At 42.1% G+C, this 14,565-nt stretch overlaps 1 protein-coding gene across 1 annotated transcript; it reads right to left on the reverse strand.

The window, feature by feature from the left end:
- Positions 1-2,918: 2,918 nt before the first annotated feature.
- On the reverse strand, positions 2,919-14,194 carry LOC115110059 (troponin T, slow skeletal muscle-like). Its single transcript, XM_029635392.2, is given in 15 exon segments — positions 2,919-3,147; positions 3,287-3,327; positions 3,477-3,567; positions 3,769-3,881; positions 4,096-4,209; positions 4,362-4,439; positions 4,688-4,804; positions 4,980-4,996; positions 4,999-5,039; positions 5,148-5,169; positions 5,658-5,681; positions 7,896-7,970; positions 8,442-8,458; positions 8,672-8,704; positions 14,128-14,194. Coding segments are annotated over 14 exon segments (822 nt in total). The 5' UTR covers positions 8,698-8,704; positions 14,128-14,194; the 3' UTR covers positions 2,919-3,101.
- Positions 14,195-14,565: the final 371 nt, after the last annotated feature.

Raw genomic sequence — 14,565 nt, forward strand, 5'->3', positions numbered from 1 at the left:
AGAAGCTTTTGGTTACTAGATATGTGAAGTTCCTGCTGCACCACCAGGTCTAACAGTGATTGGCTATACATATATTTTTACACTTTGCCAAAAGTATATACAACTTGAAGTTGTTACTGTATGTTCTTGGTAACAAATAATAATCTAGAGGCACTGCTGAGACATTAATGCCTGGACCAAAAGGTTACAAGTTCAGATCCCGAGAGCATTTATGCACAGTTAATATCAAGTCTCCCTGAACACTGCTACACTTTTTGTTGGTGTTGTCAGATAAACGCACAATTATTGTCTTGATTCTGGGTGTCTTTTAGAGGTGCAGAAATGTATTCTTGTAAATAAATATGTGGCAGTCATGGCCACAGACCTGGTGGTGTAGCAGGAAATTCAGATGGCTGGCATCCACCTTAAGGAAAAACCACATGATTTCACATGGGAAATTACACATGTGAAATCTTATGAAAATGTGGTTGGAACACTTCAAATGTGAAATTTCATATGTGTTTTTGGAATACATCACGTGACATTTCACATGTGAAAACGTGGTTTTGGAGCACTTCACATGTGATGTAATCATGTAAAAGTCATGTAGCTTTCCCGTAAAGATTAGGAACATGTTACCAGTCGTCAGAATCTTTCTGCTACGCCACAAATTCTGTAGCATTCCCATACACATACATTACCTTAGGTAATAGACCTATAATACATCTCAGCGCTTTGCAAAGGAGTGCCATCTGCACTGCTATTTTGGTTATCAATTAATCTGACTCTCATAATTCCATTTACTTGTTATTTCAGCAATTTGAGAGTTTTCTGCGTTATCTAAAGTCAGTGGGACATATTATTTTGATTAAATGTTACTCCTGAATATATTATATTCGTTTTTCTTGAGTTTATGAGCTGAGATTCACTTTGAAGCCCACAATATAGGAATAAAGGTGTAATCAGTTATTAGCACGGCGTTGTGGTTTAGCAGAAAGATTGGAATGTTGGGAGATCAAATCCCAGGTGAGGACACGTTGAATAAGTATTACTCTATAAATAAACGTACACAATGTATGTCAAATGCGTAAGTTGAAAACATTGTATGTTAAAAGCACGTTGTGTATCATAATGACACATTTTTTCATGTGTAGTGTTCCAAAAACACGTTTTCAGATGTGAAATGTCATATGAAGTGCTCTAAAAACAAGTTAAATAATGTGTTTTTTCTGTAAGGGGACACACACGCACACACCCGCAGCCACACATGAACGCTACACTGACATTGGACCAATCGCTAAAACACGGGGACATTGCCTTTAAAAGAAAATCATGCTGTAACGCTGAATTTCTGCGATACGGATTGATTAGAGCCCTAATTTTCATGGATGGTTCAATCCGTGTCGCGGAAGATCCGCTTGAACATTTTGAGATCATTTCATATTGAGCCAACATATGCAGCCTTTACCATGAATGCAATCTCCGCGAATGTGGGAATATTGCCTTTAAATGTCAATCAAACTATAACGCAGATCTTCCGTGATACAGTTTGCGATACGGATTGAGCCCATCCCTTAAACACACTGAAGTGGAAATGGCGTTCAAACCTATATTTGATCCAATCCCATATCATCATACTATGACTATGTATCCAAGTAATCCCATTTAGATGAAAAGAGGAGGGATACCTCACCCAAAATGAGCGCATACACATTGATGGTCATTAAAACAATTTAGAAAGTGTGTTCAGTACTGTATCTTGTAGTATTTTCTATCTTGTTAAAAATGGGTGGTGAATTTTCCACAGTGGTCGAGTTGTATTTACAATTTAAGCTTCTGAGCGGACATCTGTGGGATGGCTGCATGTGAGAGGGAAAAGACTGGATTATTTCTGTGTCCTCTTTCCTCGCTCTCTGTCAGTCTGACGCATTGGACTGGACTGGCCTCAGCAAAACATGTGAGCAGGGATTTAGAGAGAGGGGGAAAGAGAGGAGGGAGGGGGACGAGGAGCTAGGGGACATACACAGTACCAGTCCAAAGTTTGGACACACCTACTCATTGAAGGGTTTTTCTTAATTTGTACTATTTTCTACATTCTAGAATAGTAGTGAAGACATTAAAACTATGAAATAACACATGTGGAATCATGTAGTAACCAGAAAAGGGTTATAGAAATCAAAATATATTTTATATTTGAGATTCTTCAAAGTAGACACCCTTTGCCTTGATGACAGCTTTGGACACTCTTGGCATTCTCTCAACCAGCTTCATGAGGTAGTCACCTGGAAGGTATTTCAATTAACAGGTATGCCTTGTTAAAAGTTAATTTGTGGAATTTCTTTCCTTCTTAATGCATTTAAGCTAATCAGTTGTGTTGTGACAAGGTAGGGTTGGTATACAGATAGATGGTGGCCCTATTTGGTAAAAGACCAAGTTCATATTATGGCAAGAACAGTTCTATTAAGCGAAGAGAAACGAAAGTCCATCATTACTTTAAGACATGAAGGTCAGTCAACCAGGAACATTTCAAGAACTTTGAAAGTTTTTTCAAGTGCAGTCGCAGAAATCATCAAGCGCTACCATGAAACTGGCTCTCATGAGGACCGCCACAGGAAAAGAAGACCCAGAGATACTTCTGCTGTGGAGGATAAATTCATTAGAGTTACCAGTCTAGTAGGTACACTACACTACCGGTGTAGTGTACCTACTGTATGTAGCTCTACAGTGGGTGTTACACATCTCTCCAGCAGAGAGCAGCGTTTCTCTAGTTCAGTAGTGGGAGTAGGAGGAGGTTGGCCAGCCTTGACACTGATCTAAGGTCGATTCTGAGTCATTATACTTTCTCCCACGCTCCCAATAAAGTAATACGTCGGTGTGTGTGTGTGTGTGTGTGTGACAATTTCCAGAGGAACATCAAACTAGCAATCTCAGCGAGTGTGCACCGTGTTATTATCAATACATTTTTATTAGAACTTGTATTTTTGCAATGAAACACATGAGGACATGCCAAAGAAGAGGGTGGCCACAATAAGAGAGGAAAGATGGAAGAGGGGATGGTGGGATCTCCCTCCTTTCTTGTTCCCTCCAAAGCCGTCTTCTCCCTTATGAGAGCGGGAGCTTCTTTACTTCCACCGACCGCCAACCTTCCCCTTGCCATGAACCTTTTTACTACAGGGGGGAGAGAGAGAGCAAATTACTTGTCGACAAATGCACATACCATACAAACACGTGTTACTGAGAAAAAAAAGTGGCTAAAAAGTTCATCTAAAGAAATCAAGAAATTGAATAGGGTTATTACTGTACTTACAATTTCTGGGCACTCGTGATTCTATTCAAGAGAACGATAATCTGCACACACACACAAAAAAATGAGACGAGATCACATTTGCATCAGTGGTTTCGCGAATACTACACAACAGACGCACACAGTATGCTCACACACGAGCCTAAACATCTGTGGATTCTGCCTTTGGTACATGTGTCCAGGTTCTTCCCACCTGATATTTCTGTTTCTTCATGTGGTCAATGAAGTCAAACTTATCCGACTCCAGCGCGTAGATCCAGTTCCACATCTCCTGAGCTTGTTGCCTGGGAGACCAAGAGAAGGTGGGTGGGTGGGGGTGGGGGGTTAAAGGTGGTAACCATAGCAACACAGTTGGCAGCCAGCTGTGTGGGCTTTGGACGTGAATTGTAGAAAACTCTGATGTGGTGGTTTAAGGAAGATTTTTGGCCCATGTGTATTTGGCTTGGGGATAAGGTGAGGTGTTGCGTGATCGGCCCGGGACTCACTTCAGGGCGTCCTCTCTCAGGTTGTCGATCTCCAGTGTGGGTCGTCTCTCAGCCAAGGTCTTCTTCTTGATCTCTCTCCCCGTTAGACGCTTCCCTCTCCCACGATGCTCCGCCTGGAACATGTCAAACACGCCTAGAACTTCACAAACTTCAAATTATATAGAATGTTCTGATTCTCTCTGTATGTTCGTAACAGTCTGACAGAACATTTGACCCGCAACTGACCAACATCGTAGATATTTATCTTAATGAAACACGTTTGCTGTATGAATCTAAAGAATCATCTGCTCCTAAAGCTAACAAGCGAAGGACAGTGGACATAAGTACCTTTTGCAGGAAGCCCCCAAAGTTGGCCCCCATGTTGGAAAGAACCTTCTTCTTCTTGGCCTCGTCTTCGTTCTTCTTTTTAGCCTCCTCGTCTTCCTTTCTCTGCCGCTCTTCCTGAGAACGAGAGAACGATAAAGTTAGAAAGGGAGAGGACATTCCCGAACACGACACAAGTCTACCTGTTGCTTAAAACCAGGAGTACCACAGTGGTGTCTGTTTGTCCCTACCGCAATCCTGGCCTACCGCAATAGTGTGTTTTGGCCTACCGCAATCCTGTTCTGACGGTCCCGCTCCTTCTCCGCTCGAACCCGCTGCACCTCTGCCCTCTCAAACCGACGCTTCTCCTGTGGGGGATGAGAGAGGGAAAGGATGAGAGGAAAGGACATTGGACTTTTTTCATATCAACTTTTTTATTTTTTCATGAGCTTGTGCGCTCCTTGACCAGGGTCGTGGTCTGTTGGGATGAAACGTAATAAAAATATATATTTAAAAAACATGAGCATTGTTATTGGACAAGTTCATGTAGTTAAGGTGGTACTTCCTCTGTTCCATTTCAACACTTCAACATGATGTATACAGGAAGTTGACTCACAATTCGGTCCTTCAGCCCAATGAGCTCCTCCTCCTCCTTCTTCCTCTGGTCAAAGTGGACATCAATCAGACTCTGCAACTCAATGAGGTCCTTCTCCATCCTCTTCCTATGGATGTCCTGATAGAGGATTGAGATTAAATAGATTCTTATTCAGAGATGTGGTGGAAAGCGGAGCTGCAATCAAACTAACAATCACTATTACTGTTCAGTGGTGAATTTGGACATTGAAGGGAAACAGCCAATCAGGACCCAATAATGGACCAATTCCTTGATATGAGATGACATCACTCACATCAAAGTCCACCCTATCCCCTCTGGAATCTTGGGAGGGGCTAGCTGGGGCACCATGGGCCTGAGCGGGGGGGAGGGGGGGGGGAATAAGTGAAATATAGAAATAAATGTTTTAACCTATTTGTCACACAACACAAAGCAAAATTGCCACAAACAAAAGTGAACATACTTGGGCATGGGGAGTTTCTCCTCTGTAGAGAGAGAGAGAGAAAGAGAGAGAAGAATTAACACATGAAAGCACAGAAATGTATATTCTTGCTCTGATTCTGAAGATGTCATATGAAATCCATCGTCCTGAAGAAAACACAAATCTAAAAAAAAACAGGACAAAAAGTCAAGGCCATATGTTTTGCGTAAATCATACATTGATATCAAAAGGGTGTACAACAACAAAAAAGATTTGAGTTGTGCCTACAGATCTGAAAGTTAGTATTTGACCTCCAGAGTACAACAGGAGCAACAGCATGCACTATCATCATCATCATCATCATAATGTGTCTGTGTGTGTAGCTACAGCAACAGTACAGCTTTGTTGATGAGGTCATGAGTTAAAGAGTTAGAACATGTGATTCCTTCTTCTTACAGGCATTTCAAATGTAGGTTAGATTTAATGTGATTTCTAAAAAAAAATCAATGTGTGCCTCGGGTGTATTAGAATCACTCCCACAATCACTCTCACCTTCCTCCTCCTGAGCTTCCTGCTCTGATGTGCCAAAGGCAGAGGGAGCGAGAGAGAGAGAGCGAGAGAGAGAGAAAAGAGAGAGAGATATACAGTAGATATTGAGAGAAAGAGAGAGAGAGATGGGAATGGTGAGAGAAAGAGAAAGATGGGATAAAAGATTGAAGCAAAAAATTGATAAGAAAGGAGGAAAATATGAAAAACAGAGGGAAGGAGGGAGGTGCAAGAAGAGAGATATGGAACGATTGAAGATAGAGTAAGTTTAATGCAGTGGTGCCGACAGGCTTAGGAAAACTCAAATTTCCCATCATGCACTGAGGGCCACATCATTGACTACAATTGTGTGACCCCAACAATTACTAGAGGGAAATGTAGTTTTCTGAGACTTGTACTGTACAAGCATTCATAATTACGTATGCACACGTTCACACATGTACATACAAGAAGTAATTGCAAATGTTCTACATATGAGGATGTACACTGAGTGTACAAAACATCAGGAACCCCTACTCTTTCCATGACATAGACTGACCAGGTGAATCCAGGTGAAAGCTATGATCCCTTATTGATGTCAATGGTTAAATCTACTTCAAGCAGCGTATATAGAGGGGAGGTTACAGGTGAAAGAAGGATTGTTAAGCCTTGAGACGTGGATTGTGTGTGTGTGCCATTGAGATGGTGAATGGGCAAGACAAAATATTGAAGTGCCTTTGAACGGCGTATGGTAGAAGATGCCAGGCGCACAGGTTTGAGTGTGTCAAGAACTGCAACACTGCTGGGTTTTTCACGCTCAACAGTTTCCTGTGTGTATCAAGAATGGTCGACCACCCAAAGGACAGCCAGCCAACTTCCCTGTGTAACACTTAACCCCTTTGTAAAGTGCAGAGTAAAGTGTAAAGCCCCTACAAATGTTTTATTTTTACTTATTTTCATTTAACTAGACAAGTCAGCTAAGAACAAATTCTCATTTACAATGACAGCCTAGGAACAGTGGGTTAACTGCCTTGCTCAGGTGCAAAATGACAGATTTTTACCTTGTCAGCACAGGGATTTGATCTAGCAACCGAACGTCCAATGCTCTAACCACTAGGCTACCTGCCACCCTAGTCTAAAGTAGTGTTGTGTTGTAGGGGATATACGAATAGAGGCTGTTCTGTGGCCAAAAGGGTTGCAATGCAATATTATGAAGTTGTTCCTAATGTTTTGTTCGCTCTATGCATATTTTCCCCACATAAGGAAGTGCAGAGCATTAAAAAAGTCGAAAACTAAGCAGCGAAGGCAACAAAAACAAGCAGTTGAACACTGAAAAGTACCGCAGCGATAACAACAACTGTAAAACCCATACCGAAAATAGATTGAGGCTAAATAGAATGGAATACTCCGTAGATATAGATCATATCATCATTTTTTATTTTATTGGCATTTATTTCTTTAATATTTTTGTTGGGATAATGTGTTCTCAACCCTACCTGTGTACTCTTATTTCTCTGATAGCCAGGACCAGCACAGGGTCAGCCAATGGAAGCGGGACATAAGGGATATTGACAGGTCAGAGTGCATCACCCATTAGTCTGGCATTATACACAGAATACCTTGCTCATACTAATGTCGTCCATATCTCATCTGAGTGACCTCGGCTCTGAAGTCAGTCTGATTGGACAGACAGGTTCTGTCGCTGATGATGATGTGTGAGGTCTGTTCATCTCTAGATTCTGATTGGCTATTTCTACACAGTGGGCTAATCATCATTATGGCACGACATCCTAGGCAATTCCCATGTAATCAAATCAAATCATAGTTGATTGGTCACACACACAGTTTAGCAGATTTTATAGCTGGTGCAGCGAAATGCTTATGTTACTAGCCCCTAACAATGCAGTAAAATGTCAAACAAGTACACAAATGATTTAATATATATATATATATATATATATATATATCTGTAGAAACACAACAAGAAATCAGGAAATGTCGGAACGAATCCAATTAAGAACCCAAAGTCACATAGAGCAAGTCACATGGTTCTAGTCTAAAGTGTTATACAGGATATGAGGTGTCTTTTGAGACAGCCATTGTTAAGTAGGTGTGTTGTAGGGGATTTAGGGTGTAATTTGGGACACAACCAGTCTAAAGTAGTGTTGTGTTGTAGGGGATATAGATTGTCATTTGAGACCCAGACAAAAGTAGTGCAGTGTTATTGTACATATAAGGTATCATTTGAGAGACAACTAGTCTCACCTCCTTCATCCTCCTCCTGCGGTTCTTCTTCTGGCTCCTCCTCTTGCTCCTCCTCTTGCTCCTCCTCTGCCTCCTCTGGAGAGAGAGAAAGCGAGAGAGAGAGCGAGAGAGAGAGGAGAGAAGAGGGGGGAGGCCAAATGGAGAGAGAGAAAGTCAGAGAGCAGTTCAGAGGACACAAGAAGGGACATGGAGCAATGAAGAAATCCAGGCAACGCGGTAGACATGGGGGGGGGGACTAAGAAAGACAAGTGTGGAGACGAAAAAGACACATATGAGACAAGGGGATGGGGAGAGACATTAGAATGATGATTAAAGAGATAGAAGATGAAAGGAATGGAGGGAGATGAAAAGAGAGACGGAGAGTGTGTGGCTAATAGGATGTCAGAGGCTTGGGGCTTTAAAAACCATTTGTCAGCGGTGTGCTGAAAGCAAAACGATCTGAGAGAACAGGCTAATAATAACAGGGCCGTTGACTGCCACATGCAAGGCCAAGTGTGGTCCAGCATGAATGACAACACTAACACCTCAGCTCAGCAACCGACTCACCTTCTGCCTGCTCCCCCCTACCAGAGAGAGAGAGAGAGAGAGAAGGAGAGAGAGCAAATGTGTGTGTGTGTGAGAAAAGAGAGAGAGAGAGAGAGAGAGAGAGAGAGAGAGAGAGAGAGAGAGAGAGAGAGAGAGAGAGAAAGATTCAGTTGGCAATACATTCAAAATTTAAACCAGGAAAGTGGCCATCACAGCATTACATCGGTAATGTAAATTATTTCCATACTCACTCGTATTCCTCCTCTACATCAGACATGGCTGCACTAGAAGAAAACCGAAAGGATAGTCGATATACATCTCATACATAATCACCAACCTCTTTACAATACAATTATCTAGTAACTAACACGCACTTCCACGACACAAAAACAAAATAGGTGCTCTCCCTCCTCTTTTGACAGTCGATTTGATGGCTTTAACCCCCCTGCTCGATTAGGTTTCATTCAGTTCAAAATCTTGCACGGAATTCACTACATCAAAGCAAAAACCAAATCATTTTTTCCCTCATACACAAACGACACCTGTGATGGGACACCACATGTCTCCCGCTGATCACACGTATGATCGATCCCACCCATATATTCCATTCATGCTCTAAGCTGCCAGAGTATTGGTCATCCTTTTTCCCACAATAAGAGGGGATGGTGGTATCTCCCTCCTTTCCTTTCCCTCCCACGAGCCTCTCTAAAGTTCTTGGTCTTGACCTGTGCCCTTTGACAGCTACGTTTGGAGTTCCAGACAGACGTTACAGCATGCCGAAAGCCCACCGACTGATCTTACTTCACTGGATGTCCTCCAAACCACCCACTGTATCAACCCGGGTTGAAAGACCGAATGTCCTTTCTTTGTTTGAAAAATAAAGAAAAATACACCCAGAGGAAGTACTGATAACTTTATCCTGAGAGGTTGACCTTTAAACAATTACCCTCTGTCGGTCAGGAGTAAGAACTTGGGCGTGATATATTATGTTTTGTGTGTGTGTGTGTGTGTGTGTGTGTGTGTGCGTGAGCCTTTCGTTTTGTTTTCACGTTGTCGTTTGGCTTTGTATGTCCAATGAAAATATAGGAAAAGATTGGTTGTTCACATGAACAGAGAAAGATAACCTCACAAGGGGATTGTGCATGTTGGACCAGGGGGGTTTCTGCTATAAATTGTCCCACAGTGCTGACATCTTTCTGGCTGACAAGCAGAGAGATTGACAGTGTGAACAGGTGAGAATGTTACGGCCCTAAACACAGACGGGGAGATACAGTTTCTGTCACTTTCTTCAGTTCCCCTTCTTTATTTCTCTCTTCTATTTTCCATTCCTATCTGTCACCTTGAACAATAGACCAGTAGATGACTTGTGTGAAGGAGTAGAGAGTAAATTTGAGGGTACACAGCAAATTGGCTCGTGTTGATTGTTCAATGTAACATTTCTAGTGTTGATTTAGGAACTAAATGAACGCTGTAAGAGTGAAATTCATACTCAGTGGTGTAAAAGAATCCCAAGCGTTGGTGTTAATAGCCAAAAGTTTTGTTTTACACTTTGAAGAGTAAAACAGTCCCATCAAAACCACACCTATCCTCATATTCCCCAGCATGCTTTACTGCAGGTAGATTTTTTTTTAGGATTGTTTTTAGTATCTGTGTTTTTGCATGTACATTGATTGATTGATTAATCTTATGCTGCACAAATATAACTAACATATTTTTTCTGAACTAATCCAATCAGGTAGTAAGATTTATTGCACTCGTTACTGAAACTGGTTTAAATGGTTTACATAGTCTTTTTTAAATCAACGCTGAATGCAGGTTAATAGAATTGACAACTGTATGACATCCTACCTCTGGCTGGATTCCAATAGGAATTACTCCTAACTTCACTGTGTTGGTGTAAAACTAGACCATCAAAGCAAGGCCTTATGATATATGTAATGCAGTGTCATTAAGTTGAATGATAACATTCACATTGGTACTCATTTGGTGAAAGCCACAGTCCTTTAAATAGAAAGAATTCAACAACCGTGCCTCAGTAAATAACAAATACAGTCATGTGTGGTATCTCTACAATTGTATTAAACATTTATTTTATTTTATTTTAACTAGGCAAGTCAATTAGGAACACATTTTTATTTACAATGACGGCCTACCACGGCCCAACCCTAAAGACGCTAGGCCAATTGTGCGCCGCCCTATTGGACTCCCAATCACGGCTGGTTGTGATGCAGCCTGGAATCAAACGGGGGTCTGTAGTGACGCCTCTAGCACTGTGATGCAGCGCCTTAGACCTCTGCACCACTCAGGAGTGGCTTCATTCAAAAAGAAAAGGCACCATGGGAAATATGCAAATGAGGATTTAGACCATAGTGTTAAAACAACACCCAAAAGGACTGTTTAACACTAATAGGACTTAACTCTAGATTAAAACTAGAGTTGAATATAAATAAAACAGTGTTAATTAGCCCAGTGTTAAATTTGCATTACATGGGCAAGTGTAATGTAGAGTACATTTTTTACACTACCAAGTGTTACATTAACACGCAAAATGTAACACTTTAATCAGAGTACTTTTTACACTCTGTAGAGTGGGCCCATATGTTATCTGTGGCAGTGTTAAAAAATGTACTTTAAGTGTTGATTTAATACTGAAAAAATGTACTGTCATAGCCGTGGTTGGTTATACTTGGGTTTGTATAATCAAAACCTATAGGTCTAGTCCTCAGCAATACATGTGGTCATTGAATGGAAGGGCTTTATAAAACGTTACACTTTTGGCATGGGGTTGGTTTCAGCACATTAGACAACTAGATTGAGTCCTGGTCCTTCTTTCCCCAGTCCTTCTTTCTCATCTTCCTCTTATGTCTATCAACCCGTATTCTTTGTTGTGTCTATAAACCCCTATTCTCTTTTCCCGGTGACGTCTCTCTACAAATGGTGTCAGCTGAAACAATTTATAGCATAGCATTTGCCCAGGAAATATTTATAGGGCACATAGCTGTCTCTCCCTCACTTGGTTTTGTGCCTGAAACAATGTTGGCCGTCCTAAAATGCCATCGGCGCCTCGCAGAGATGAATCCATCCCGCTTTCCAACGGGGTGTCACGGCTAATGAGTTACTCAGTGTGTTTACCTAGCCAACGGAGGGGACAATGAGACGCACTGACGGATGGACGAAGGGACACGTGGTGGGTGACAACATCGGTGGAGGTCCAGCGCTGATAGAGTCGGTCCAGCGCTGATAGAGTCGGTCCAGCGCTGATAGTCGGTCCTGTCGTTACCTCGCTTCCAAAGCTCCGCTGTGTTCTGTTTGACTTCTCGTGCTCGTCTGTGGTACTACATTGTCATGAGTTGATTGACGTTTTTTTTTTTTCAGTAGACTGTGTTTATCCAACGTATTTGGTTAGTTAAATGATGTGCTCCTAAAAGCTAGTCCTGGTGCTGCTTCCCTCTCCCTGACCATTACCACATTCACTTTAAGACAATTCTCCCTGTTTTTACCGGCCTAACATCTGAAATCCACCATTGTTTAAGACCTGACTCTAAGCCTGTACCCAAGCTTATTCCACTCCAACCAGGAACAGGGTCATGGTCATGGTCATGAGGCACCAAGGTAAAAAAAATAAATATATATATATATATAAAAATATAAAAACACAGACAAACGGGGAGAGACAACCTGGAATTGTACAATAAGAAACATACATTTTGGTTCTGTTGCAAAACATTAAAACATGCTCTATTGCGTGGCCCCAATGACCGACCCAGGAGAAGCCAGCATGGATATGGAAAAAGGGTGTGAACTCAAGCTGAGGGAGGGTTAAGAATACCGGCCTAGCAGTAGGCCGACCAGACGAGGCAGCGGAAGCCCACCATTTGGAGCTAAAATGGCAGTTGGTTGGTAAGCGGTCCGGCAAGACAGACGGGATTTGAGGCAAGTGTAAAGTTTCTCCGGGACAGCAGCGGAGGGAGCATTGACGGTGGAATTCTGATTGGTTCATTTTAGTCAAGGACGCCGTGGGATGGAAGGCAGGGTGGGGAGACGGTGGGAGATTAGAGTGAGTCACAGAGGCTCATTATCACTACTATAGGGGAGAGGACAGTATTAATAGTCCTAGGGAGGGAGGGAGAACGGGGATCACTGCCCCTAGCTATCTGTCTGTCAGAATGTCTATCTAACCCGGTGGGAACGAGAAGGAGGAGAGAGGAAGAAGAGAGTTAGCACAGTATGACGGATTAGCTGACTGGACGTTAGGGCTGGCTACAAGAGCTACAAGGTCAATGAGGGTCCTGGATTTATCCCAGCCGCTGCAATTAAAGTACAATCCATAATCATTCACAGGAGACGAAATACCCAAAACACAAACCATCATATATGACCAGGCCTACATTGATCAGTACAGGCAATACTTACAGTTGGAAGTCAGAAGTTTACATACACCTTAGCCAAATACATTTAAACTCAGTTTCACAGTTCCTGACATTTAATCCTAGTAACAATTCCCTGTCTTAGGTCAGTTAGGATCACTACTTTATTTTAAATGTCAGAATAATAGTAGAGAGAATGATTTATTTCAGCTTTTATTTCTTTCATCACATTCCCAGTGGGGCAGAAGTTTACATACACTCAATTAGTATTTGGTAGCATTGCCTTTAAATTGTTTCACTTGGGTCAAACGTTTTGGGGAGCCTTCCACAAGCTTCCCACAATAAGTTGGGTGAATTCTGGCCCATTCATCCTGACAGAGCTGGTGTAACTGAGCCAGGTTTGTAGGCATCCTTGCTCGCACACGCTTTTTCAGTTCTGGCCACAAATTTTCTATGGGATCGAGGTCAGGGCTTTGTGACGGCCACTCCAATACCTTGACTTTGTTGTCCTTTAGCCATTTTGCCACAACTTTGGAAGTATGCTTGGGGTCATTGTCCATTTGTAAGATCCCTTTGCGACCAAGTGTTTATACTTGCATACTATTGTTTGTACAGATGGTACCTTCAGACGTTTGGAAATGGCTCCCAAGGATAAACCAGATTTGTGGTCTACAATTTTCTTTCTGAGGTCTTGGCTGATTTCTTTTGATTTTCCCATGATGTCAAGCAAAGAGGCACTGAGTTTGAAGGTATGGCCTTGAAATACATCCACAGGTACACCTCCAATTGACTCAAATGATGTCAATTAGCCTATCAGAAACGTCTAAAGCCATGACATAATTTTCTGGAATTTTCCAAGCTGTTCAAAGGCAGTCAACTTAGTGTATGTAAACTTCTGACCCACTGGAATTGTGACACAGTGAGTTATAAGTGAAATAATCTGTCTGTAAACAATTGTCCGAAAAATGACTTGTGTCATGCACAAAGTAGTTGTCCTAACCGACTTGCCAAAACAATCGTTTGTTCACAATAAATTTGTGGAGTGATTGAAAAACCATTTTTAATGATTCCAACCTAAGTGTATGTAAACCTCCGACTTCACCTGTATATGCACCAACTAAAGACAATGACAGGGTGTCGGTTTGATCTAAAAAGGTACAAAAACTGATGCCAAGTATATTTCTGTTAGGAATATCTTAAGATGCCAGTTTTAGGCCAAGACTAGGCATAATCTCTGTCTGAGAAACTGACCCTACATGACCAAAACTGAGCGAGCAGCATCAAGAGGTGAAAGGTCATTCAGCACCTGGATGTACAGGAGGAGTTGGAGAAAGACTTACCGAGAGCAAGGTGAGGATTCAACGGTGTGACAGACCGATAGACAGAGGAGCCCAGGAGAATGACTATTGTCGTGAGACAATGGGAGTTTTATACAGGGGAGGGGTGGTGATGGGCAGTGTGTGTGTGTGTGTAGGGCAGAGGGCCATGGGCGGATTAGGAGAGAATTTTGGGAGAAAGACAACCGCCTACTGGGATTAAGAGAATGAGGGAATGACCTCACTGAACAAAAGAGGGGCAGGTGGCGAGAGAGACAGAGACAGAGACACACAGAGAATGAAAGTGGAGAGAGAAAGGGGAGACAAAAGAGGGATGGATGAGAGGAGCATACCAGGGCCAGAAATAAATGGCCAGAAATAGGTGGGATGAGTATTTTCTTCCATCCCTTTCCACAAATAGGGTCTTCCGTTCATAGAGGGACTCCCGGAAACAAGTAGTAA

The sequence above is a fragment of the Oncorhynchus nerka genome, linkage group LG26 (assembly GCF_034236695.1).
Source record: "Oncorhynchus nerka isolate Pitt River linkage group LG26, Oner_Uvic_2.0, whole genome shotgun sequence".
Lineage (NCBI taxonomy): Eukaryota > Metazoa > Chordata > Actinopteri > Salmoniformes > Salmonidae > Oncorhynchus > Oncorhynchus nerka.